Below are 27,770 nucleotides of genomic sequence, written 5' to 3'. Positions count from 1 at the left end.
GGTGTTTTGGAGCAGATTAGGGGTGTGGTTTTGAGTTAAACGCAAATTGTAAAATAACGGTGTTCTACACATAAATTTATGCATGGACATTTGCACCATGTTTTCAATGGTGCAAATGGTGGCACCTAAATTTACATGTGACCTCTCTGCTTAATTCTATACACCGTGCCAAAATTTAGGTGAAGCTTATAGAATACAGCTTGAACGGGGGTTTTCGGTGCAAATGTTTTAGAATCTAGCCCTTTATGCTCAGAAAAAGTTTATAAAACAAGCCCCGTCATGAACTGCTACCATGATGGTATCATTAAAATGGAGGGCCTGGGATTTAAAAATTCAAAATTCTGCCAAGGTGAGCGTTTATGCAGACAGGACACTGCAATATCATGTTTAACTCCCTGTAATTTCACTTTACAAACAAGCCTCATATAGAATACAAGATCACAGAAACAGGGCTCAGTTTGAGGGATATAGACACTTTCAGACACCAACAGCTTGTGGATACATCCAACTTCAGATGCCATCACCTTAGGGACACCTCTATCTTCAGACACCATCACTTCGGGTATGTATACTGAAAATGGGGCTTATTAAACAGAAAAATGTGCAAATGTCAGGAAAAGCTGCATGGAGCCCTGGCAAGATATGAATGGCCATATGGGCAGCATAATCAGGTATTGCACTGGGTGGAGCTGGAGCAGCATGTGGGCAGCGAAGAGAAGCATGTTGGCCAGAGAGGTGGAGAGCTGTTGGCTGGAGCTGATGGTAAATTGGGCACAGTAGCTGGAAGAGGGCAAGTGGCCATGAAAGTTTAAGAGAGATCTTGGAAAAATTTAAAGAGAATGCTGAGGGATGTAATTTATGTCTGGGATGAAAAACTGAGCTCAGAAGTTGAAATGTTGTACAGATGGGCAGTGGTACTATGTGTGGGTGTGGATGTGTGAGTTTGGAAGGAGTTTTGAAAGTAGAGGATGATTGAAAGTGGCTTAACAGGCTGCAGCTTGTAGCTGGAACTCCAAGGCACATGGAGTTCTGAAGACGTGCACAGCAGCTGAGGGATGTGCTGAAGATTTTGAATTGATGCATTGATGAAAACCTCTTAATGTATCTGTTTTATTAAGTTTAATAGTAAAGAATAAGGACGGTGTGTGTGTGAGTGCAGGGAAGCTGCTCTTGAAGTGAGTAAATATTTTTTTTTAAGAGGAAGTGAAGTGATCTGAATGAATTTTTGGGTAGAAAGCTGAAAATATATGTTGAAAGCTTTAGGCGAGGGATACAATTAAAAAATAAATAAATAGAAGTATTTAAAAACTGGTTTTAAAGAACATTGAGGTGTCTGAGGAATTCAAAGGTTTTTTGTTACTAACTTGAGTAGAGAGGTGTGGTAGCCATGTTAGTCCACTTTTAAAGGTAATCAATAGAAATAAAACAAAATAAAACATGAAAAAGAAAATAAGATGATACCTTTTTTATTGGACATAACTTAGTACATTTCTTGATTAGCTTTCGAAGGTTGCCCTTCTTCGTCAGTTGAAAGCTGTGAGGAATTAATTTTATTTAATTTGTAGCATTTATACCCCGCTCTTTCCCGCTCGATAGCAGGTTCAGTGCGGCTTACAATGTATGGGTACAAAGTATCACAGAGATCATACAATGTATGGATACAAAGTAATACAGAGATAACACATTTATATAGAGAAGGGCAAGAGGAAGAGATGTGGGGGAAGGACTGAGGTATGGGTAGTGTTAGAGGTGTGGATTAGGTTTGTGAATTAAGTTGGGTCGTGTGGATAGGCTTGTTTGAAGAGGTATGTTTTCAGCAGCTTTCGGAAGGGTAGATGTTCGTTGGTTGTTCGGATGTGTCTTGGTATGGCGTTCCATAGTTGGCTACCTATAACAGAGAAGTTGGATGCGTAGTAGGTTTTGTATTTGAGACCTTTGCAGTTGGGAAGGTGAAGATTGAGATATGTTCGAGAAGATTTGGACCCGTTCCTGGCTGGAAGGTCGATTAGATTGGTCATGTAACTTGGAGCTTCTCCGTGGAGGATATTGTGGATCAATGTGTGGACTTCGAAATTTATTCGTTCTTTGATAGGAGCCAGTGGAGGGTTTTCACGGAGTGGTGTTGTGCTTTCAAATCATGATTTGCCAAAAAATAAGTCTGGCTGCTGTGTTTTGGGCGGTTTGAAGTTTATTCAGGATTTGGACTTTTCAACCAATGAAGATGCTGTTGCAGGAGTCAGCATGGGTGAGTACTGTGGATTGTACCAGATTGTGGAAAGCTTTTGGGGGAAGGAATGGTTTTACTCTTTTCAGTACCCACATCAGGTTGAACATCTTCTTCGTCATGGCTTTTGCATGAGTTTCTAGAGTTAGGTGGTTGTCTAACGTTACTCCTAGTATTTTTAGAGTGTCAGATATTGGGATTGTAACGTCGGGAGTGATCAGGGAGATTGGGAGTAGAGTGGAGTGTTGTGATGAGAGGATTAAGCACTGAGTTTTTTCTTTATTCAATTTCATCTTGAAAGCGTTAGCCCAGGAGGCTAAGATGTTCATGCCAGTGATTATTTTATCAGAGATTTCTGCAAGGTTGGATTGGAAAGGGATGAATATGGTGACGTCATCTGCATAGATGAAGGGGTTTAGACCAGATTTGGATAGTGATTTAGCCAGAGGAATCATCATAAGATTGAAGAGGATCAGGGATAGAGGCAATCCTTGGGAGACTCCGCATTGTGATGACCATGCAGATGATACAGATGAGGTTGATTTGACTTGATAGGATCTGGTGGTGATGAAACTGTTTATCCATTTAATTATGTTTCTGCCGATTCCTAGTTTGTCCAGTAGTTTTGTAAAAATATTGTGGTTTACCATGTCAAATGCGCTGGATAGGTCGAACTGCAGAAGAAGTATGTAGTTGCCAAATGAAATTTCTTGTTTGAACTTGGATATTAGGGTGAGTAGTACTGTTTCAGTGCTGTATGCAGGTCGAAAACCCGATTGTGACTCATGTAGTATGGAGAATTTTTGTATGAATTCGTTGAGTTGGAATGTCACTCTATTTTCCATTAGTTTGGTTAGAAGAGGAAGGAGGCCACAGGTCTATAGTTAGTGATGTCTTTTGCTGGTTTTTTTTTTGGTTTTTTGGTATTGGTGTGAGTAGAATATTGCCGTGATCGGAGGGGAAGGAGCCTTGTTGAAGTAGGAAGTTTAGGTGGGTGTTAAGGTCCGTAATGAATCGAGCTGGGGCATTTTTCATTAGATAATTGCGGCATGGGTCCAGGTGGCAGTGAGAATTGTAGAGTTTGGATAGTGCTGTGGAAATTTCCTTAGTGCTGAGGGGGGTGAAGTTTGTCCAGGAGTGGTCTGCCAGAATCTCTTCTGGTCCAGTTCGTCGAGGAAAGTATCGATGTTTGCATCGTCATGGGGAATTGTGTTGCATAACTTAATGATTTTGTCGTTGAAATATTTGGCCAGCTGGTCGGCGGATGGACAATTTGACGGTGAAATTGTTACTGGATTCGTGTTGAGAAGATTCTTTATAATTTGGTATTGTTTTTTTATGTCTGTTCCGGTGGCTGTGATTTGTTTTGTGTAGTATGTTCTTTTGGCTCGTTTAATGTCATTCTTGTATTTCTTTTGCATTCGTTTCCACGCATTCAGGGTGAGATCGTCTTTTGATTTGCTCCAAGTTTTTTCTAGTTTCCTGGTTGTTTCTTTAGTTTTTTTAGCTCCTCGTTGAACCATGGTGAGGGTTTTTTCTTTGTGTGTAGAATTTTGGGGAGTAGTGGGGTGATTTCATCCAGAATAAGTTTGCATCTGTGGTCCCATTCTGTGAGAAAGTGGTTTGAGTTTGGGTCAATTGACCAGTCGTTGTCATAGATTGTTGCCAGAAGGTTTCTTATCAATTTGTCCTCTGGTATTGACTGTTATAGGGTCAGGTGGTTTGGGTTGGTCTGTTTTTCGCCATTGCATGGATAGGGTTGCTTTGTGGTGGTCTGACCAGGGGGAGGCTGCCCAGCGGATGTCTGATAAGAGGAAGTTTTGGTCTGTAGAGTGTTTGTGTGAGATGATGTCGAGTGAGTGTCCTTAATATGGGTTGGTACTATTGGAGGAAGGTTTAAAAACACATAGTTGGAGGAAAGTCTTACATTCCCGAGTGTGGGCAGAATTGGAGTCTTCTAAATGAAGGTTAGGTCTCCTATTAGTAATATGTTGGAATTGTTAACGCATGCATTTGATATAAAGTTCATGAATGTGGTTTGGTTATGGTTCCAGCTGTTGGGAGGTCTGTAAAACAGTATGCAGGTTAGCTGTTCGTATAGTGCGGGGCTATATAGTTTTATAGAGGCAATTTCTAGTTGAGTTGAAATGGACTCAGAGATGGGTTCTGCAGAGAAGTTGGATCTGTAGATGAGTGCAATTCCTCCTCCTCTTTTGTCTTTCCTAGGCCAGTGTGATATTTTGTAGCTCGGAGGACATAGTTCGTTTATGAAGGGGTCTTCTGAGTTACGGATCCAGGTTTCTGTGATGAAGAGTAGGTCAAGGTTGTCTGAAGTGATCCAGTCTGTGATGATTTCACTTTTATTTACCACTGATCTTGCATTGATATATCCTATTTGGACAGATAGATATGGATCAGCAGTTTGGGGAGATGGGCGGATTTTGATAAGTTGTCTTATTTTAGGTGTTTCTGGATTGTGTGGGACTATTTCTGTTTTTGAGGATGGTATCCTGGATGATGGTGGGTTTCTGTGGTTATTGTTGGTATGTGAGGGAGTGGGATTTATGTGAGTGCTTAAGTTGTGTTGAAAGATTGGTGTCATGTTGAATTCAGTTGATGGGGTTTTGAGAGTTGCGTGTTGTAGCGAGTGAGTGGATGGTGATAATTATTTTCAAGAGAATCAGGCTGGTGAGATATTTTGGTTGGATAGTGGGTGTATGTGGGTAGGTAGAGCAACATATCAGTGTATCAACATATATACAATTGAAAGATGGTAATGTAAATATAAGATATCTAATTATTATATTTTGGAACTACTATATTATGCTAGCAAGGTAATATCAGCAGATAATATCAGCAAGATAGTAACAATGAGATTCGGCACAGTAGTTAAAAGATGGTGTTGTAGCAATAAGATATCTAATAAAGTCCTCAGTCTGATGAACCCGGATAGCGAGTTATTACGGGAAACGGGTTCAGTTGAGCAGAAGTTTAATATAATTTAATTTGAACTGACCACTTATGAAGAGTATGAAGAGCTGTTTAAAATGTGGAATTAACATTCTAACAGTGGTGCTCTGAGACAGAGAGAGACAGAGTGCTGCTCTATTTCCTCCGTTTATCTCAGGACTCAGGAAAAGTTAATTCTGGTGGAAATTTAATTGAGAGTTTATTAAAATTGGAAAAACGAATACAGTAGTGCTTGAATAGCTTGATCCAAGAAAATAAGAGTTTAATTTTGGCTCTAGTCTCAGTTTAATGAAGCTGTGAGAAACTTAGGGGATCTTTTACTAAGATGTGCTATGAATATAATGGGCATCTCAGCATTTAGCTAAAAATGCTAGCACTCCTTAGTAAAACACCCCCTTAAGCTTTGACAGGTGGTTTAGATTGTGGTGTGCATGGCATTGTATGTATGAAAATGAGGAGGAAATTTTTAAGGATAGGCCAGGGAACTTTTTTTTTAAGTTAAAGGAAAGTAGATATTCCTAGACAGGGATATCTCAATTATTTTTTTGATTTTAAATTAATTAGTGTTCAAAGTTATTAAGCCAAGGAAGACACTGACTGAGGTTAGGTGGACACACATAGAGGGAAGGGAGGCAGGGTTTTCTCTCTGAGTTTTTTTTAGATAGGACAATAAGGCCCCTGTTTACTAAGGTGCACTATTGTTTTTAGCGTGTGCTAAAAATTAGCACGTGCTAACTGTGTAGATGCCCATAGGAATATTATGGGCTACATGCTTAGCATGCACTAAAAAATACTAGCCCGCCTCTAGTGTGGCTTAGGAAACAGGGCCCTAGGAATTCCTGAATCCTGAAAGTGCTGGCTTCACAGGAGACGTGGAGATTGATGGGTGGAAGAAAAATTAAGGTACCCAACATGAAAGAGCATCAAGCTAGTGAAGAATATTTTTCATATAAAAACAGTTCTACTGAGGGCATACATATACAATTTTTGTTTTCACTTAACAAGAGACAATCTCAGATCTGAGTACTAATTAGTAATTATATATATATATATATTGTGATAAGGAAGAGGCTATCCTACCCTGGTTAGGCCCCTAGAGGGCGCTGTTCCCCTAAAATGTACAGGGAGAAGGGCTGAGTGAGTCTCTAAAAGGAGCCAGTGAGGGGTGTATAGCAGGAGGTCGCTAGGACCGAGGAGAGTCCTGGGATAGAAACAGGTGCCGCAGGTTATGGGCTGGGTCCTGTTTGTCCATTAACCACTTAATATCCCACCTGAGTTGTGAGGGGAGGAATGGAGAGCTAGCAGCTGCAGAGGAGAGCTGGCAGCTGAAGGAGAGGGCTGGTAACTGAAGCAGAGGGATCCCCATGAGAAGTACTGGCTGTGCCCTTTGGACTGAGGGTAGAACTGTGTGTTACCAAGAAGGAAGCTGGCTGGGGTAAGAAGGCCCTAGAGTATCAAAGATAAGAACTGTTTGTTCAAAGAGGGACTGTGTGTCCACGATGAAAAGACTGTGGGTCTAGAGCTGTGTGCTACAAGGAGGGACTGTGTGTCCAGGACTGAGTTAGTACTGAGCCCAAATGCCTGTGTGAGAGGGCTCAGGGTGAAGAAATCTGTTGGGTTTGAACTGTGCAAGAAGAAGTGTTTTAAGCTAAAAGAAGTGTGCCCCAGAGGCGGGAATAAAGATTTGTATGAGAAAAATCCTGTTGATAAGACCTGACTGTTTGCCTGTTTGAGAACCAGGTCACCCGAGTAGAAAGGGGTATGGATACTAATTTGCATAAAATCTGCATACTGAGAACCAGCTCACCCTGAGTGAAAGAGGGACCTGGGATCCTGAGGTGGGAGCTTCATCTTCACACAAGCCTCATCATTTTTCACTATATATATATATATATACTTATACTTACTAGTACTGTTTAAATTTAAGCAGCGTGTTTTTATTGAATTTTAATTATTTATGAACACTTTTAACAAACTATAAGGTCCTTTTACTAAGCCGTGCTAAAATGTGGTTGCTGCTATGAATAGCACGTGGTTTTCCCATGTGCTCTGGCCACTCTTTAGCATGGCTGAATTTCTATTTGTGCCATTAATGGTCATGCGCTAATTTTCAAATTAGCATGTGACCATTATCGTTTCAGCTCTTACCGCCACCTATTTAATAGGCAGTAAGGGCTCATATGCTAATTGTGCAATAATTTGGCAATGTGTGGCAATGGCTATGTGCTAGCCAGTTATCTCAGGGCACGCCCACTCTCCGCCCCCCACACTACAAAATAATTTCTATTTTCTAGCGCAGGAATCAGTATATGCTGATCTCATAAATACCGCGGGACACCTCAGGGTGCTCTGTGATAGTGCTGATTCAGCATACACTACCCGCACAGTAACCCTATCACTGCTTACTAAAAGGGCCCCTAAATGTAATAATATAATTGTAACATGTTTAATATCAAAGTACTTTGTGATATTTGTGTTTCACATAAAAAGTAAAGAATATTATTCCTATAGAAGCATTCTGTTCTTTGTAATACTCCCTGGTTTGGTGTTGAATTGGGAAATCTATTTACCGCCAAACGTTGTGACAAAAGTTAGCATTTACTTAATTGTAATTGCATTTCTCCACTACCAGGAGGTTTACAATACACTTTCAGAAATTAAAACATTGGGGGAATCAAGATGGCGTCGTGAACGGATGTCGGGTCAGCCTGCTCCTGAGGTTCTCCACAGACGCGCTACTGTAGTGGAATTTTCTCTAACCTACCGATGGGGAAGAGAAAAGGAAGGTAGCGGTTCCTACCTCCGTGGTCCCGCAGACTATTCCCACCACTCGCCAGACGACTCTGGATACTTTTGGGGTTGGGGTCCCTGGAATTCGGACACCCACTTCGACGAACTCGGCCCTGTTGAGGGCCGAGTGCAGCATTGAGGGAGTAACGCTTAGCCCTCCCTCTCACACTGCACCTCCGCGACCCGGAAGCGATTTGTCGCTCCTGGGGTCACAACGACTGGAACCATTGGAGAATCCTGGTTCTACAGAGGTTGTTGAGGGAGGACCCATGTGCACATCTACCCCAGACAGAGGAACAGCAATGCAGGACTCTCTTCGAGGATCTGCTACAACTGCCCGGGAGATCAAGGCCGTGAGTACCGGAGTTTTGGAAAGACCTGCAGTGGTTACAATGAATATATTATGGGATGCTATCCAGGGAGTGAATAACAATCTACTTCTGCTGAATTCCTCTTTAAAAAATGAAATTACCGATCTAAAGAAATCTAATCAATTAATGGCTGAACAAGTTCAAGAGCAGAATGTTAAGACTCAAAAAATTGAAGGACAGATTGAGAAATTACAAAATTTAAGAGAGGCTTTAATTAAAGAACGAGAAATCCAGGATCGAAAATTGGAATACCTTGAGAATAATGGACGGAGGAGCAACTTGAGACTTTTAAATTTCCCCAAATCTCCTTTAATTAATGCATTGGATATGTGAAAAAATATTTCAAAGATATACTGGGACTCTCAGAAGAGGGTTATCCCCCTATAACGAGAACCCAATATATTACTGGGATATCTTCATTACCTAAAGACAAACCTCAGGCGTCTCCTACCATGGAATTGAACCTGACAGAATTCCTGGAGTCTTCTCTTGATTTAATTACCGAACGCACTACATTGCTGGTGACATTCGCACTTGAACTTGACCGTAATAACATCTTGCGGTTATATTTCAGCCATATGAAGGATTATTCATGGGTCAAAGAATACAAATTTTCCCTGATTTGGCGCGAGTCACTCAGAAGAAAAGAAAGGAATTTTTGATGTATAAACCACGGGTTTTAAAATTAGGTGGAACTTTTATTTTGAAATTTCCATGTAAGTGTTGTATTACCTTGAATTTGGTGAACTACCTTTTTTTTAACCCTAAGAAATTACTTGATTTCATTGAAGCAAAGGAAAAGAATGTTATACCCCAGGAATAGTACCCGTAATTAAGGTAATGCTGTTAGAATCGGCTGTGGTTGTTTGTAATTCCCGTCCGCTCAGTAAAAATAGGAAGGGGAAAAAGAAAAAGAGAAAAAAGAAAAAAAAAGGAAAGAGAGATTTATTTTGTTATTTTGTTTATTTTTTTCCCCTTTTTTTAAATGTTAGAATTTCCTAGCTCTTGATTCCTTATGTTGTGGACAAAGTAAAATTAGAAATATTTTTGATTTAAAATTGCAGGTAATTCTCTTGCTCTGTAATAAGTATTTCTGTATTTCCTACATTTATGTTATATTGATATAAATGTAAAAATTTAATAAATAAAGAAAAAAAAAAAGAAATTAAAACATTGGGCATACATCCAGCTTCAGATACCATCACCTCAGGGACACATCCATATCCCCCTCTCCTGCTCATTCACTTTCTATTTCAAAATCTTAGAACTACCCTCTGCACAGAAACACAAGATTGAGAATATATACATAGTTCAAGGCATAGGAGCCAACTTTTCAGAATTATTGGGGGTGCTAAGCCTAATGGAAACAATCCTTCCTTGGACACATTCAAGCAATTTTCTCACTATTGGGGGTGCCCAAGCACCCACAGCACCCACAGAGTCGGCTCCTATCAAGGTATTGATGTGCAACATCAGACCTCGAGGTTGCAAGCACATTTGTTTTTTTAGGACAATCATAAGGAATATTCATGAGATAGATTTGCATGTATTTGATATAAGAAGCAGGTTAATATGTAGAGTTTGGCAACCCTGCAGCTAAATAATAATGACAATATCAATTGGAATCCCAAAATACTTAGAAACTTTAAATTTAAAGGTATAACTCCATTAATTTGCAAAAAAACTACCCTGCTCAGAACAACATACATTTTTCAGTGGTCTCTATGATTTCCAGGTCCCTGGAAAAGATCCAAGTTAACAGTTAAAACCAGGGCCGCCGAGAGGGGGGGCAGGGGGGACAAAATTCCCCAGGGTCCAGCATCCAAGGGGGACCCGCCTGGCACTAGCATTGCTCTCCTAATCCTGTGTGCGGCAGCACCACAGAGCTCAGTACTTCCTTGCTGCCGTGTCCAAACAGCCTCAACAGCCTCTTTGGACGCAGAAGAAAGGAAGGACTCTGTTCTGTGGCACTGCCATGCACAGGAACAGGAGAGCATTGCAATCCTAGCGCTGGGCCCTGGGGACGTTTGCTGTGCACTATGACAAAAAGTGGAGCAGAACAAGCAAGTGAGGTGGGCCTGGATGGGGGGCAGGCCCGCCTAGAGAAGAGGCGGGCCTAGGGGGGTGTTTGCCCCGGGCCTGGCTTTGTCTCTCAGCGGCCCTGGTTAAAACCAGTCAACTTTGGCTGTGATGTGCCACACATGAAGACATAAAATAATAAATAATAATCATCATCATCATAATCATAATAATTTTATTATGGGAACTGCCCACATCCTGCACTGATGCCTCTGAATATCCTAGATTCCTGGGAAGGATGTTTAGAGCACCAAACCAGGCAAGAGCATCTGATAGGCCAAGTGAAGCCATCATGATGATAATAGTATTATTTATTTATTTAACACATTTATATCCCACATTTTCCCACTTAGTTGCAGGCTCAATTATTATTAATATAAACTGGTTTCAGTTGCAGACCTCCAGAACCTAGGCTACGGAATGATTGCTAATGTCATAGCTAAGACAAAGACAGAGCTGGCAATATCTCCAAGACATTGAGCTTACCATACTGGCACAGACGACCCTCCCAACCATGGTGACAAATACAGTCAAATCTTCCAATGTTATCCTTGCAGGTCCCATTTAAACAGGGGTTAGACATACACTGGTCTCCATCTGAAACATAGGAAAGTAGGGTAGGAGGATGTGGGTAAGACAGCCAACAGACCTTAACCTTCTCACTCCCATGATATGGGTGACATTACCTGATCTGAATATTTCAAAAGCTGAAAGATTTCCCTAGTTTGACATCTTGGTTTTGAAACTTATGTTGTACAGTAAGGTTATGTCAACAATGAATCTTAAGATTCTATACCTCTGCTGACTGACATCATATGTTATAAGAAGAAGGAGATTCATGTGTTTGTCATTGTTTTGCTATATATTTGGTAGATAAATGTGGAGTGTTTAAGTGACAAATTTTGCATATTTAAACGAGTGACAGGAAATGTAATGCAGGACTATATTTACTATATATATTATATGAATAAGAAATGTTCTATTGCTTTCTCTGAGGACAAGCAGGCCATATTCTCACATGTGGGTGACATCATCCACGTTGCCCCGGTGCCTTCTTGTCTGCTGCATGAGCATGGGACCATCAGTCTCTTCTCACCTGCATGAGGAGAGAATATGATTGTCCTTCACTTCTCACAGCATCTGGTACATGAGCGTACCTTCGATTTTTGTGCCTTGCTTTTGGGGCTTTTTGCCCTGATTTTTCCCTATCCCTTCTCATATAGTTTTAGTTTATTTTTCCCCACTTTTAGGTTTTCTTTATTTTTGTTGCGTTCAGTAGGCCCTCTTAGGCCTGAGCTCTGTTTGGGAATTTCTCCCTTGATTTGTCTGGTGCATGCACCTTTTTTATTCACCATTGAGCCATTTGATTTGGCCATGGCTGTTTTCCCTTCCATGTCATCGAAGGTTCCCAGTGTCTTTAAGTGCTGTAGCCAGTGCAGTAGGACCGTCTATGGCAAAGACGCTCATTCCTGGTGTCTTCAGTGTTAGGGGCCTGAACATACCCTTCCAGCTGTGTTCTTTGTCTTCATATGAAGAAAAGAACCCAGCTAGCCAGAGAGGCTCAAAGGGAAAAGATTATTTGGAGCCCTGTCCAAAATCTCGGCATCAGTGTCAGGAGTTGCATCGGCATTGGAGCATCAGCCCGTATGGCTGAGAGGCCAGACACTAGGAGTGGATGCACATCAAGTGGGTCTCCACCTGCCTCAATGCTGGCTGTACGGCCCCCGAGATCAGTCACAATCGGACCCAACACTGAGGCGACAAGGGGATCCAACATCATCCTTGTTGGCACTGGGGAGCATCGATGACCAGCATCAGGCAAAGGCCAAGAAACATCAGCATCAATCTTCCTTGATGCATGGTGCCGGGAGCTCCAGGGCTTCAAGGAATTCAGACCCTGAGAAGCTTCGGCACTGGAAGGACCACTCCCACTCCATACAAGGGGTGTTAATGCTCAAGTCTCCACACATCCAGGATCAGGCACCTATCTTGACCCTGGCAGTTCAGCAGTCTGTCTCTGAACTGATACACCAGCCTTCCCCAATAGCATCTCTCGATGAGCGCATTCGGGCCATGCTCCCTGAGCTCTTTGCAGGGTTTTTACAACAGTGTGCAATAGTGTCTGGGGTTCTTGCACCAGCCGTGCCTCTTGCTGCTGCCCAGCAAGTCGCTCAGGTCTCCAACGCTTGTATCACATGTGGCACCAGTGTTGACAGCTGCCTGTGTTGGCACTTCTTCAACGTCGGTAGAGGAAGTTTTGCCTGAGTTGAGGATGGAACTGACACCTTGATGTTCTTCTCGAGGACATGGCTCCTCTGTTTTTCAACACAGGCTTAGCCTCGGCCCTCCCACAAAGAGTTTTATGCCAACACCGATGAGGCATGCTCACAGAAGTCTGATAAAGATCCATGGTACTTCTCAGAGGAGGAAAGGAGGAAGTCTCCACCTGAGTGCCTTTCCTTCCCAGGTTTTGTTAGGGAAGTCCAGAAGAGGAAATAGTAATCTGCAAGCAGCACAAAGCAGTCCACAAACAGCTGTGTGGTGCTGAATGAGGAGTTACTCTGCCAGTGAGAATACTGCTGCTCTCTGCTAAGCTGCTAGGTTCTGCTTTTTTTAATTTGGACTAACATTGAACTATTAGGTGCAAGTGCCCTCTGGGACCCTAATAGTTGTAGCCCCTGACACAGCCTCTAGGAAGGTGAAACATGACCACGTTGGGCATTGTTTGACTTTGAAGTGGTGGAAATAAAAAAATGATTTAGAACAGAAGATGTGTGTTCTACTTTTGTGGAATGCAAGTTTTGTTAGGGAAATGGTAGGTATGATTCCCATTCATTTGGAAATGGAGAACAAGCCCAGGGCTGAGATGTTTGATGTCCTGGACTACAAATCTCCTCCTAGAGAGGCTGTGAGGGTCCCTCTTCACCAGATCCTGAAAGATGTTCAGGTGAAGAACTAGGAGTCCCCCTCAGTCGATCCCTGTCTTGCCCAAAAAGATAGACACCATGTATCGGATCCAGAGTTCCCCAGGGTTTGACAAGCCTTAGTTACCTCATCATTCCTTCGTGGTGGAATCTGCACTCAAAAGAGCCAGGAGTTCTAGGGACTATGCTTTGGTGTCCCCTGGCAGAGAAGCTAGAACCCTAGATTCTTAGATGTATCAGGCTTCTATGCTCATCTCCCATATTCAATCTTACCAGCTCTACACAAGCCTGTATTTGCGGAACTTGGTGCACAGTAACTCTGATTTGGCAGATTCTCTCCCACAGGATGAGGCCTAATCTCTTCGCCAGTTGGTCAAGCAGCAGAAGGCATGTAGAAAGTTCTTGGCTAGGGGCGCCTATGACACCTTTGATGTGGTGTCCAGGATCTCTGCCCAGAACATAGCAATGCACAGACTCTCATGGGTGCAAGTCACTGACTTGGACTCTGCAGTCCAGCAGAAGTTGGAGGATGCCACATGCCAGGGAGATAATCTTTTTGGAGACAAGGTAGAGGAGGTCACTGACCTCATCAAGAAACATACCGACATTATTGATACTCTCTCCTGCCAAATGTCTTCTGCACCTTCCTCTTCATCTAGGAGGTCTTTGGGCAAGTCAAAGAGAGGTTCCTACTACTCTCAAAGACATAGGTATGCTCCTTCTTCTCAGCCCAGTGGTGTACCAAGGGCAGGGCGGTGGGGGCAGTCCACCCCAGGTGCACACTGCAGGGAGAAGCCATGCAACTGTTGGCTCTGTCAGTTTCCCTGCTCCGTCTGATGCTACTTGCTGTTCTGGGCAGGGAAATGGTGGAGCCAACAGCCGCATGACTGCTCTCTACAACCTCAGGAGGTGATACGCTGGAGGGGTGGAGGTGGTGTGCTGGGGGGAGATGATGCGCCAGGGGATGACGCACCGGGAGGGGGGGGGCATGCACCACAGGGTGCGCAGCAGCAATCCGCCCCAGGTGGAAGCTGACATAGGAACGCCCCTACCTCAGCAGGCTCAGTCCCAGAATGCTCATTCTTGTCAACAGCATACACTCAGATAGCTCCCCAGTCAAAGCAGGGGACGAGCTTTTGACTGGCTCCAGCAGAGCATAGGTGCAGTAAAGGTAACCATCCTGGACAATGCAATGGTTGGGGGAAGGCTGAATTTTTTCTAAGAAAGGTGGCCCCTTGTAACCTCCGACCAGTGGGTTCTCCAAAAAAAAAAAAACTTAAAGCACTATGATCTAGGAGCCCAGTCCACCTTAGACTCTAGCCAGGGAATCAAAATAATCCAAAACTTAGATTGTGAGCCCTCCTGGGACAGAGAAATATCCAGTGTACCTGAATGTAACTCACCTTGAGCTACTACTGAAAAAGGTGTGAACAAAAATCTAATAAAATAAAATAAAATATAAATGAACTATGAAAATCGTTCCAACCACTATCAACTGAAGACACAAAATCACTACTACTTAAATGCTCAAGCTCACATTGCTTCTTAGACCACTGTCCAGAATTCTTGTTCTAAACCACCCTAACAGTAGTGGTCCAATGGCTAACAGACTGCCTCAACGGACTACTAAATTCTGGTTCTCTCCCATCAGACATGGGCAAAATCATCCTCACACCAATATTAAAGGGCTCAGGGTTAGACACAGCCTCTGTAGCAAATTGTCGCCCAGTGGCGAGTATACCACTCTTTACAAAAATGCTTGAATCTTATGTTAGCAAACAATTTTCCAAGTACCTGAATACGTTCTCTACATTACACCAGTCTCAAATCGGATTCAGAGCCTCACACAGCACCAAAACACTACTCTTTGTACTAACGACATATATTAAACAACACCTGTGCAAAGGGGAACAGGTTCTACTACTCCAGTTTGATACCTTAGCGACATTCGATGCAGTAGATCGTGTAATGCTATTGGAATGTCTGAATCAGATTGGTATAACTGGATCAGTCCTCAATTGGTTTAACGAATTCCTCACAAATCGAAGCTACGCAGTGAAACAAAATAAAAACCTTTCTAAATACTGGGCTCCAATATGTGGAGCCATTCAAGGGTCCCCACTCTCCCCCATCCTTTTCAACTTCTTCATGTCCTCCCTTAGTGCCATACACCTGACTCAGGAGAACTATTATATCATACGCAGATGACATCATGCTCCTTCTACCTCTGACATCCTCACACCAAGATCCAACCCACTGGTAACAATCGGGATGCACACCATTCAGACTGGGCCCTGGCAAACAACTGAAACTAAATACCCTTAAGACAAAGATTCTCTGGTTCTGGAATCAAGGAGCTGAGGTCTCAAATTCATTAACATTACCAAACAACACCACCTTCCCAAATGAATCAGAAGCCAGAGTGCTGGGAGTCATCCTTGACACCTCACTATCACTCACACCCCATATCAACCAACTATGGAAGAAAACAATGTTTAAAATGAGACAACTTCATCTAATCAGGTCACTCTGATCAAAAAGCCTTTGTGCTACTGGTACTAATGCTGATCCTACCGCACCTGGACTACTGCGATGCCCTCTTTCTTGGCATCAAGAGCAAACATCTAAAAAAACTACAGATTATACAAGATTAATTGTCAAACTGAATAGATACATGAGTTTGAATGGGTGGTGCCGGCATTGCCGCACAAGCTGGGGGGGGGGGGGGGTAAGTCTGTACCTGAGGCAATGGAGAGATAAGTGAAGGGGTGTGCTTGTCTGTGTCTGCGGAAAGGATATACCAAACAGAGTAATTTAGGGGACTGTATCCTGTTACTACATCACTCCCTGGGAATTTTCCTGATTCTATATTACCTAGAGATCCCTGAAATAGGTGTGGACATTTTGAGTTAGTTAAGCCAGGATCTCTTCCCTGTGTCTTCTTGTGGACTTTTTAAAGTACATTTTGAGGACACAGGATCTCCGATTTGTTTGAATTTAATTTCTAAATTTTAAATCTTTTAAATTTGAATCTTCATAAATTGAAAAAAAGAGGAGTCTAGTAACACTACTGAAGATTTAGGGGTCCTTTTACTAAGGTGCGCCAAAAAATGGGCTGCGCTAGTGTAGGCGTGTGTTTTGGGTGCATGCAGATCCAATTTTCAGCACACCTGTAAAAAATGCCTTTTTAAACATTTTTTACGAAAATGGACGTGCGGCAAAATAAAAATTGGCGCACGTCCATTTTGAATCTGAGACCTTACTGCCAGCCATTGTGGTAAGGTCTCATGTGGTAACCGTGCTGTAATCGTCTACGCGTGTAGAATGATGATTACCGCCTGGTTTCTACCACATGCAGGAAAATAGAAATTATTTTCCGGCACACATAACGGATGCACATAAAAAACGAAATTACAGCCCAGGCCTCGTGGTAGCCAGGCACTGGGTGCGCATAGGTACCTACACGGATTAGTAAAAGGGCCCCTCAATTCTTAAAGCAAGGGTACAACCACAAAGGAAGAGCTACTACTTAGGACAAAGAACATCTAAGCTTCAGCTACTTTATTTATTATAGGAAGGAAGAGATCAGTTTATTCCACCATTCGTGATGGAAAACAGGAGTCTGAAGGAGTTTCTAGAACATCTTATTTAGAGTCGGCCATAAGGGTAAACAAGTAAGGATAGATGTTTGTTCCTAAGTGACACCTGGGAAAAAGGAGGAGAAGATACGGAGCTTCCCTATAAGAGACTCTCCAGCAGCTCTCACTAGATGACAAAGTAGAGAAAAGGATAAGAAAGTGAAATTGGTGAAGGAGTCTGCACTGGATCCAAGGTATAAGGGAGAGATTACTTTACAGCGCATTTAGAGAGCTGAAGAAGCCTTGCAAGGCACGTAGAAGGGACATTGTGTCTCAGGGACAGTAAAATTGCTAGGATCACAACACAAAATATTTAGGAGTTAACCTATCCAAGTATTAGACTAACTGTACCTAAACCTGAATATTATTGTGTGCCTGGCACTTCAGTAAATTCATACTGCAATACCACTTCAACCTGCTGCTGTGATTGTTGTTTTATGCTAAGTCATTTTATCTCCTCATCTGGACCCCAGATGAAATCATCCTTCACTTTGGAAGACTCACATAGGGGAACTGAGTGTTTGATTGAGGCATTAAAGAACAGATTCATCCTCAGTACTGATTTTTATCCCTACCCTTCATGGCTTACCCAGATAAAGGGGACTACACTATGAACTTCATTTCAGGTGAACCTCTTGGGTTTATTATTTTTATAAATCTATTAAGCACTTACCATAATACTTTGTCCAGAAGCTGAGCTGTGAAGAGAGAAGAAAAAGTAATGAGTAGGCTGAAGATATACTGCCTACAAAATGTTACCTCCATTCATATGCTCTTCTGTGTCAGTCCACTCCAGTCACCTGAAAGAAAGTTCAGATAGATTTCTCTTTGGAAGCAGTAAATCAAATATTCTCCGAGGACAAGCAGGCTGCTTGTTCTCACTGATGGGTGATGTCCACGGCAGCCCCTCCAATCAGAAACTTCACTAGCAAAGGCCTTTGCTAGTCCTCGCGTGCCCATGCGCACCACGCATGCGCGGCCGTCTTCCCGCCCGAACCGGCTCATGTTCATCAGTCTTCTTTTGTCCACGCTCGGGACGGTTGTGTTTTGCCGCCGTTTCGCGCCCAAGTTGACCCTCGCGCGTCTTCGCGATTTCGCTAAAAAAAGAAAGACCTCGGTCTTTGTCCCTTATTTTTGGTGCCCTTCGTCACCCATCGCGAATTTTGATTTCGCCAGCGTGATTTTTCCGCCCATGTCATCGAAGTCTCCCAGCGGCTTCAAGAAGTGCACCCAATGCGCCCGGGTAATCTCGCTCACTGATAGGCACGCGTCGTGTCTTCAGTGTCTCGGGGCTGGGCACCGCCCGCAGGCCTGCAATCTTTGTGCTCTTTTACAGAAAAGGACTCAGGTAGCGAGATTGGCCCAGTGGAACGTGTTGTTCTCGGGCTCTTCGTCAACAACAGCACCGGATGGCATCGAGTGCATCGACGTCGACAGCATCAAGGCCTTTGACCTCGGCATCGACTGCATCGACGGCATTGAGGTATCAACCCTCTGCATCGTCCGGTACCGAGACATCGGAAGGCTGCGTCGGCTTCGGTGGTACCGGACCTCCGCTGTTGCTGATGTCGTCGGACGGTGGTGCTTCGACTGCAGTGCAGGTGAGGGCTGTCCATTCCCCTGCTGGTGGCGGTGCGCCTTTGGGTTGGTCTCCTCCTACCCTGAGGGCTCCTGCGGTACAGCCCCCCCGAGACCGACCTTCTTCGGCCTCGGCCCTGAGGAAGAGACGGCTGGATTGTACGTCCTCCTCGTCGGTACCGGGAAGCTCCGGTGACTTGCTTCATTTGAAAAAATCAAAGAAGCATCGACACCGGTCACCTTCCCGCATCAGTACCGAGAGCTCTGGGTCGCCGAGGGAGTCGGCACCCAGTAGGCATCGGCACCGGGAGGACCACTCACCCTCTGTTCAGGAGGTGTCGATGCGCTCCACCTTGGACAGCTCGGAACAGCCTCCACGCCTGGAACAGACTCTGACCTCGACACCTGCATCAGCTTCCATGTCTTTCTCCACAGCCGCTCTGCACGAGAGTCTCCGGGCCGTTCTCCCGGAGATCCTGGGAGAGCTGTTGCGCCCTTCCCCTCCGGTACCGGGGGTGCTTGCGCCACCGGTACCGTCGAGTGAGGCGCCGGCTGGCCCCTTGCCCGGGGTGAGGTCTCCGACATCGGTACCGCTTGCGGTACCGACTGCGGCCGCCTCCCAGGAAGGCTCCCTGACGACGTCGGCAGAGGGAGCTTCGCCGGTGCTGGCGAGGGAGTCTACCTCTCGACGCTCCCACCGTGGCCGTGTTTCCACGGAGTCGGGTCGGGCACGGCTTCAGACACAGGTTCATGAACTTGTGTCTGATACCGATGGTGAGGCCTCGTGGGAGGAGGAGGAGGACATCAGATATTTCTCTGACGAGGAGTCTGATGGCCTTCCTTCTGATCCCACTCCCTCCCCTGAAAGGCAGCTTTCTCCTCCCGAGAGTCTGTCTTTTGCGGCCTTGTCCGGGAGACGTCTACGGCCATCCCCTTCCCGGTGGTCGTGGAGGATGAGCCCAGAGCTGAAATGTTTGAGCTCTTGGACTATCCTTCTCCACCTAAGGAAGCGTCCACAGTACCCATGCATCATGTCCTAAAAAAGACATTGCTGGCGAACTGGACCAAGCCTTTAACTAATCCCCACATTCCCAAGAAGATCAAGTCCCAGTACCGGATCCATGGGGACCCAGAGCTGATGCGCACTCAGTTGCCTCACGACTCTGGTGTGGTGGATCTGGCCCTAAAGAAGGCTAAGAGTTCTAGGGAGCATGCTTCGGCGCCCCCGGGCAAGGACTCTAGAACCTTAGACTCCTTTGGGAGGAAGGCCTACCATTCTTCTATGCTCGTGGCCAAGATTCAGTCCTACCAGCTCTACACGAGCATCCATATGTGGAACAATGTGCGGCAGTTGGCGGGCTTGGTGGACAAACTCCCTCCTGAGCAAGCCAAGCCATTTCAGGAGGTGGTCAGGCAGCTGAAGGCGTGCAGAAAATTCCTGGCCAGAGGGGTATATGATACCTTTGATGTTGCGTCCAGGGCCGCTGCTCAAGGTGTGGTGATGCGCAGACTCTCATGGCTGCGTGCCTCCGACCTGGAGAATAGGATCCAGCAGCGGATTGCGGACTCCCCTTGCCGAGCGGACAACATTTTTGGAGAGAAAGTCAAACAGGTGGTAGAGCAGCTCCACCAGCGGGATACCGCTTTCGACAAGTTCTCCCGCCGGCAGCCTTCAGCATCTACCTCCTCAGGTAGACGCTTTTATGGGGGAAGGAAGACTGTTCCCTACTCTTCTGGTAAGCGTAGGTACAATCCTCCTTCTCGACAGCCTGTGGCCCAGGCTAAGCCCCAGCGCGCTCGCTCTCGTCAGCAGCGTGCGCCTCAGCAAGGCCCCATGGCTCCCCAGCAAAAGCAGGGGGCGAGCTTTTGACTGGCTCCAGCAGAGCATAGCTGACATCAACGTATCAGTGCCGGGCGATCTGCCGGTCAGGGGGAGGTTGAAAGCTTTTCACCAAAGCTGGCCTCTTGTAACCTCTGACCGTTGGGTTCTTCAAATAGTCCGGCAAGGATACACCCTCAATTTGGCCTCGAAACCTCCAAATTGCCCACCGGGAGCTCAATCCTACAGGTTCCAGCACAAGCAGGTACTTGCAGAGGAACTCTCCGCCCTTCTCAGCGCCAATGCGGTCGAGCCCGTGCCATCCGGGCAAGAAGGGCTGGGATTCTATTCCAGGTACTTCCTTGTGGAAAAGAAAACAGGGGGGATGCGTCCCATCCTAGGCCTAAGGGCCCTGAACAAATATCTGGTCAAGGAAAAGTTCAGGATGCTTTCCCTGGGCACCCTTCTTCCCATGATTCAGGAAAACGATTGGCTATGCTCTCTGGACTTGAAGGACGCCTACACGCACATCCCGATACTGCCAGTTCACAGGCAGTATCTGCGATTTCAGCTGGGCACACGTCACTTCCAGTACTGTGTGCTACCCTTTGGGCTCGCCTCTGCGCCCAGAGTGTTCACGAAGTGCCTGGCTGTAGTAGTAGCGGCGCTTCGTAAGCTGGGAGTGCACGTGTTCCCCTATCTGGTGAAGAACACATCTGAGGCAGGAGCTCTACAGTCCATGCAGATGATTATTCGCCTCCTGGAGCTACTGGGGTTTGTGATAAATTATCCAAAGTCCCACCTTCTCCCAGTGCAAAGACTCGAATTCATAGGAGCTCTGCTGGATTCTCAGACGGCTCGTGCCTATCTCCCAGAGACGAGAGCCAACAACTTGTTGTCCCTCGTCTCGCGGGTGCGAGCGTCCCCAGCAGATCACAGCTCGGCAGATGTTGAGATTGCTGGGCCACATGGCCTCCACAGTTCATGTGACTCCCATGGCCCGCCTTCACATGCAATCTGCTCAATGGACCCTAGCTTCCCAGTGGTTTCAAGCTGCTGGGGATCTAGAAGACGTGATCCACCTGTCCACGAGTTTTCTCAAATCCCTGTATTGGTGGACGATTTGGTCCAATTTGACTCTGGGACACCCTTTCCAAATTCCTCAGCCACAAAAGTGCTGACTATGGATGCGTCTCTCCTGGGGTGGGGAGCTCATGTCGATGGGCTTCACACCCAGGGAAGCTGGTCCCTCCAGGAACACGATCTGCAGATCAATCTCCTGGAGTTACGAGCGGTCTGGAACACTCTGAAGGCTTTCAGAGATCGGCTGTCCCACCAAATTATCCAAATTCAGACAGACAACCAGGTTGCCATGTATTACATCAACAAGCAGGGGGGCACCGGATCTCGCCCCCTGTGTCAGGAAGCCGTCAGCATGTGGTTCTGGGCTCGCCGTTACGGCATGTGGCTCCAAGCCACATATCTGGCAGGCGTAAACAACAGTCTGGCCGACAGGTTGAGCAGGATTATGCAACCTCACGAGTGGTCGCTTAACTCCAGAGTAGTGCGCCAGATCTTCCAGGTGTGGGGCACCCCCTTGGTAGATCTCTTTGCATCTCAAGCCAACCACAAGGTCCCTCAGTTCTGTTCCAGACTTCAGGCCGGCAGACTGGCATCGGATGCCTTCCTACTGGATTGGGGGGGAAGGCCTGCTGTATGCTTATCCTCCCATACCTCTGGTGGGGAAGACTTTGTTGAAACTCAAGCAAGACCGAGGCACCATGATTCTGATTGCTCCGTTTTGGCCGCGTCAGATCTGGTTCCCTCTTCTTCTGGAGTTGTCCTCCGAAGAACCGTGGAGATTGGAGTGTTTTCCGACCCTCATCACACAGGACGAAGGGGCGCTTCTGCATCCCAACCTCCGGTCTCTGGCTCTCACAGCCTGGATGTTGAGAGCGTAGACTTTGCCTCTTTGGGTCTGTCAGAGGGTGTCTCCCGTATCTTGCTTGCTTCCAGGAAAGATTCCACTAAGAGGAGTTACTTCTTTTTATGGAGGAGGTTTGCTGTCTGGTGTGACAGCAAGGCCTTAGATCCTCGCTCTTGTCCTACACAGACCCTGCTTGACTACCTTCTGCACTTGTCTGAGTCTGGTCTCAAGACCAACTCTGTAAGGGTTCACCTTAGCGCAATCAGTGCATACCATTACCGCGTGGAAGGTAAGCCAATCTCAGGACAGCCTTTAGTTGTTCGCTTCATGAGAGGTTTGCTTTTGTCAAAGCCCCCGTCAAACCTCCTACAGTGTCATGGGATCTCAATGTCGTTCTCACCCAGCTGATGAAACCTCCTTTTGAGCCACTGAACTCCTGCCATCTGAAGTACTTGACCTGGAAGGTCATTTTCTTGGTGGCAGTTACTTCAGCTCGTAGAGTCAGTGAGCTTCAGGCCCTGGTAGCCCAGGCCCCTTACACCAAATTTCATCATAACAGAGTAGTCCTCCACACTCACCCTAAGTTCTTGCCGAAGGTAGTGTCGGAGTTTCATCTGAACCAGTCAATTGTCTTGCCAACATTTTTTCCCCGTCCTCATTCCTGCCCTGCTGAACGTCAGCTGCACACATTGGACTGCAAAAGAGCATTGGCCTTCTATCTGGAGCGGACACAGCCCAACAGACAGTCCGCCCAAATGTTTGTTTCTTTTGATCCCAACAGGAGGGGAGTGGCTGTGGGGAAACGCACCATATCCAATTGGCTAGCAGATTGCATTTCCTTCACTTACGCCCAGGCTGGGCTGGCTCTTGAGGGTCATGTCACGGCTCACAATGTCAGAGCCATGGCTGCGTCAGTGGCCCACTTGAAGTCAGCCACTATTGAAGAGATCTGCAAAGCTGCGACGTGGTCATCTGTCCACACATTCACATCTCATTACTGCCTGCAGCAGGATACCTGACGCGACAGTCGGTTCGGGCAGTCAGTGCTTCAGAATCTGTTCGGGGTTTAGAATCCAACTCCACCCCCCTAGGCCCATGTTTTATTCTGTTCCAGGCTACACTCTCTGTTAGTTGGATAAGTTGTTAGGTCAATCTCAGTTATGTCCTCGCCGTTGCGAGGCCCAATTGACCATGTTTGTTGTTTTGAGTGAGCCTGGGGGCTAGGGATACCCCATCAGTGAGAACAGGCAGCCTGCTTGTCCTTGGAGAAAGCGAATGCTACATACCTGTAGAAGGTATTCTCCGAGGACAGCAGGCTGATTGTTCTCACAAACCCGCCCGCCTCCCCTTTGGAGTTGTGTCTTCCCTTGTCTTTGTTTTGCTATATACGGGACTGACGAACACGAGCCGGTTCGGGCGGGAAGACGGCCGCGCATGCGCGGTGCGCATGGGCGTGCGAGGACTAGCAAAGGCCTTTGCTAGTTAAGTTTCCGATTGGAGGGACTGCCGTGGACGTCACCCATTAGTGAGAACAATCAGCCTGCTGTCCTCGGAGAATACCTTCTACAGGTATGTAGCATTCGCTTTATCTCGCCATTTAAAAAGCTACAGGAGAGTGGATCCATTCAGCTCAGATGTGGGCCACATGTGGAATGCTTCATAAGTGGATGAAAATAATGTGACTTCCCCTGAGTCCACATGCAGATAATCTCACCATCACCATTTGGTAACCGTGTGTAGAGAAAACCCAGGATAACAACAATGTTAGCTTAATTCCCTGTTCACACCCTTCAAAGTTCACCATTGCAGGACCTCTCACACTCAACTACATAATTTGCCTTCAAATACGTTGGTGCCATCACCCCTTCAAGATCAGAATTACCCCAATATAATTGCTATAATTAATAAGATTCTCACTCATCCATGACTGAACAGCTTAAGATGCATGACAAGTTGTTCTAAAATTTGTAGCTGGTCCTGGTTTCTATTATCAAACAGCACTTTAAATCCAGTCAAGGCTTTGCAAATGACTTTCAAAAGCATTCTAGCCCAAGTATCAGAAACCATTGGGACTGGATAAGAAAATCAGAGCTATAAGCTAAATTTATTAAAAGGCGATACCATGTTACTGTGCACTAACAGGCATTAATGTGTGTTATTTACCACAGGTCGCATTTTATGCAATGAGACCTATTTACTAATAATGTGTGTGTGTTGAAGGCGTTAGCACAAATTTATGCTTTAACGCATTTTAGTAGACCTAGCTCTATGTATAAATTCAATAATAATTTGAAGTTAGTTTTTGGTTTGAATATTTGAATGAACATGAAATTGATTTCCTTTTCACCTTGAAAAGGTGGTGTGGTATTTATTTATTTATTTAATTGTATTTGTATCCCACATTTTCCCACCTATTTGAAGGCTCAATGTGGCTTACAGAGTCCTGTTATGGGATTGTCATTCCAGGATATCAGATACAATTAGTGATGTACAAAGATTAAGTAAGGGGAAAAAGAAAGGAGTTAGGTATGTAAGTATAGAAGGTAGACTTTCTTAACTGGGTTGGGTTGGTGAAGTAATTTATTAAGGCTATGAGTTTTCTTTGTAGGCCTTGTTGAAGAGATATGTCTTCAGAGATTTACGAAAGTTGGTTATTTCTTTAATAGTTTTCAAGTCAGTAGGTAATGCGGAGAAGGTGGTGGCATGTATCATTTGTATTTTAGTCCTTTACAGCTGGGAAAGTGCAGATTGAGAAATTTGCGGGATGATCTTTTGGCGTTTCTGGGAGGCAGGTCCACGAGGTTTAGCATGTAGGTTGGGGCGTCTGCGTGGATGATTTTGTGTACAATCATGCATATCTTGAACGCGATACGTTCCTTAAGTGGGAGCCAGTGAAGTTTCTCTCTTAGGGGTTTTGCACTTTCATATTTAGTTTTTCTAAATATGAGTCTGGCGGCGGTGTTCTGGACTGTTTGGAGTTTTTGATAGTCTGTTCTTTGCATCCAGCGTACAGTGCGTTGCAGTAATCCAGGTGACTTATTACCATTGACTGTACTGGGGTATGGAAGATGTATCTCGGGAAGAAAGGTTTTACTCTTTTGAGTTTCCACATGGAGTAGAACATCTTTTTCATCGTATTCTTCACGTGGGTATCGAGTGTGAGGTTTCAATCAATGGTGACTCCAAGAATTTTCAGATTTTGTAAGACAGGAAGAGAACAATAAGGTGTAGTTATGGTGGTGAAGTTGTTTGTGTTATGTTGTGAAGTGAGTACAAGACATTGTTTTGTCTGCGTTAAGTTTTAGCTAGAATGCATCCGCCCAGGAGTTCATGATTTGGAGGCTTTGGTTGATCCTCTTTGATGATTTCATTTAGATCATGTTTAAACGGGATATAAATCGTGACATCGTCTGTATATATATAGGGGTTGAGGTTTTGATTGGCTAGTAGTTTGGCTAAAGGTATCATCATTAGGTTAAAGAGGGTTGGTGAGAGGGGGGATCCTTGGGGAACTCCACATTCAGGTATCCATGGGGCTGATATGTCCGTGTTTGTTGTTACTTGGTATGATCTTGTGGTCAGGAATCCTCTGAACCATTTGAGAACTGTACCTCCTACTCCAAAGTATTCTAGTATATGTAATAGTATTCCATGATTAACCATGTCGAAGGCAATGGACATGTCTAATTGTAAGAGGAGTATGTTGTTGCCAGTTGCAATTGCTTGTTTGAATGAGTTCATTGCAGACACTAGAACAGTTTCCGTGCTGTGATTCAACCAAAATCCTGATTGAGGCTCGTGTAGAATTGAGTGTTTATTTAGGTATTCAGTGAGTTGTTTCGTCACAATGCCCTCCATGACTTTGGTTATGAGTGGAATAGATGCTACAGGGCGATAATTGGTTAGGTCCATTGTGCTTTCTTAGTGTCTTTAGGCAGAGGGTAAGTAAGATGTTTCCTTTATCTGTGGGGAAGAGTCATTTTGAAGCCTGTGGTTTACGTGTTTGTGAGTTCTATTTTGAATTGTTTAGGGGCAGATCTTATTAGGCTAGTAGGGCAGATGTCTAATTTGCATTGCGATTTGGCATATCTTCCGAGCCATTGTGAGATTTCATCTAACGAGAGCTTGTCGAAGTTGGTCCATGCTCGATCTGCTGGGTGTGCCCCGGGTAATGGGTCTAGACATTCAAGGATGTTTGTGTACTCGGTTATGTTGGTAGGTATCATGAGTCGGAGCTTTATAATTTTTCATTGAAGTAGTTCGCAAGATTGGTTGCTGATGGGGGTGTCTATATTATTAGAGGTCACTGGTGTAGTATTTAGTAGTTTGTTTACGAGTAAGAAGAGTTTGTGTGTATCCTTGTAGTTTGGTCTTATTTTGGTTTTATAGTAAGTTCTTTTAGTTTGTCTTATAGTGTATTGGTATTTTCTTTCTAGTTGTTTCCAGGCTTTGAGTGTGTGCTCGTCTTTTTTCTTGCTTCCATGCTCTTTCTAATCTTCTGACCTGTGTTTTTAGTTCTTTCAATTCTTCGTTAAACCATGGTATTGAGTTTTTTCTGTGTGAGGTTCTGGTTTGAAGTGGTGCTATGTTGTCTAGTACTGTTCTGTATCTGTTGTCCCATTCTTGGAGAAATTGGGGTGAGTCTGTAGATGTTTTCCATTCGCCAATGTAAAATTGTTGCCAGAATGTAATTGGGTCTATTTTGCCTCTCGTGTATAGGTTTGTTGCTCTTGTTTTTGTTGTGCCTTTTTTGGTCTCCAATGAAGGAGAGGTTTGCTCTGTAGTGATCAGACCATGGCGTGGCTGTCCATTTTGTATCCATTAGTATGAGATTTGGTTCTGATGAGAATTGTGGGTAATGATATCTAGCGTGTGTCCTTTGTTGTGGTGGGTTGCATGTTTGGCCAGTAGAGCTCCCCATAATTGGAGGAAGTCCTTGTATTCGTGTACGTTACTTAAGTTGGTATTGTCAAGGTGAAGATTGATGTCTCCTGCTATAAGAAGGTTCTGGGTGGAAATGCAAGTGTTCAATATGAATCCATAAAGTGTGTTTATGAATCTTCCCAATTGCCTGGGGGTCTGTAAATAGGATTAGGTTTAGGTGGTCACGGAAGGTTGGGTGGTTGATTCTGACTGAGGCTATTTCGAGTTGAGGGAGAATAGATTCTGCTGTTGTTGTGATTGTGAATTGAGATTTGTAGATTATAGCTATTCCTCCTCCTCTTTTTCCGTTCCTCGTCCAGTGGGTAATTTTGTATCCTGGAGGACAGAGCTCTAAGATTATGGGATCTTTGGAGTCGTGGATCCACGTTTCGCTAATAAGTAATAAATCGAGATGGTCAGCTGTGATCCAGTCGGTTATTATCATAGTTTTATTAACTGCCGATCTGGCATTGATGTATCCTATTTGTATTTGTTGGTGGGTTTCAGTTGGGTTCGAGGGTAGTAAT

At 44.9% G+C, this 27,770-nt stretch overlaps 1 protein-coding gene across 1 annotated transcript in view; it reads right to left on the bottom strand.

The window, feature by feature from the left end:
- PROC (protein C, inactivator of coagulation factors Va and VIIIa) overlaps positions 1 to 27,770 on the bottom strand; it is a 196,981-nt gene that overhangs the window by 133,958 nt on the left and 35,253 nt on the right. Inside the window, exons 4-5 of the mRNA XM_030215644.1 lie at positions 17,670 to 17,694; positions 10,921 to 11,031 (exon numbers count right to left, since the gene is read on the bottom strand). Coding sequence (XP_030071504.1) covers positions 10,921 to 11,031; positions 17,670 to 17,694 — 136 coding nt within the window. The remainder of the gene's footprint in view (positions 1 to 10,920; positions 11,032 to 17,669; positions 17,695 to 27,770) is intronic.

The sequence above is a fragment of the Microcaecilia unicolor genome, chromosome 10, assembly GCF_901765095.1.
Source record: "Microcaecilia unicolor chromosome 10, aMicUni1.1, whole genome shotgun sequence".
NCBI lineage: Eukaryota > Metazoa > Chordata > Amphibia > Gymnophiona > Siphonopidae > Microcaecilia > Microcaecilia unicolor.
The sequence above is the reverse complement of the archived record's forward strand: the minus strand, read 5'-3'. Positions and strand labels throughout refer to the sequence as shown.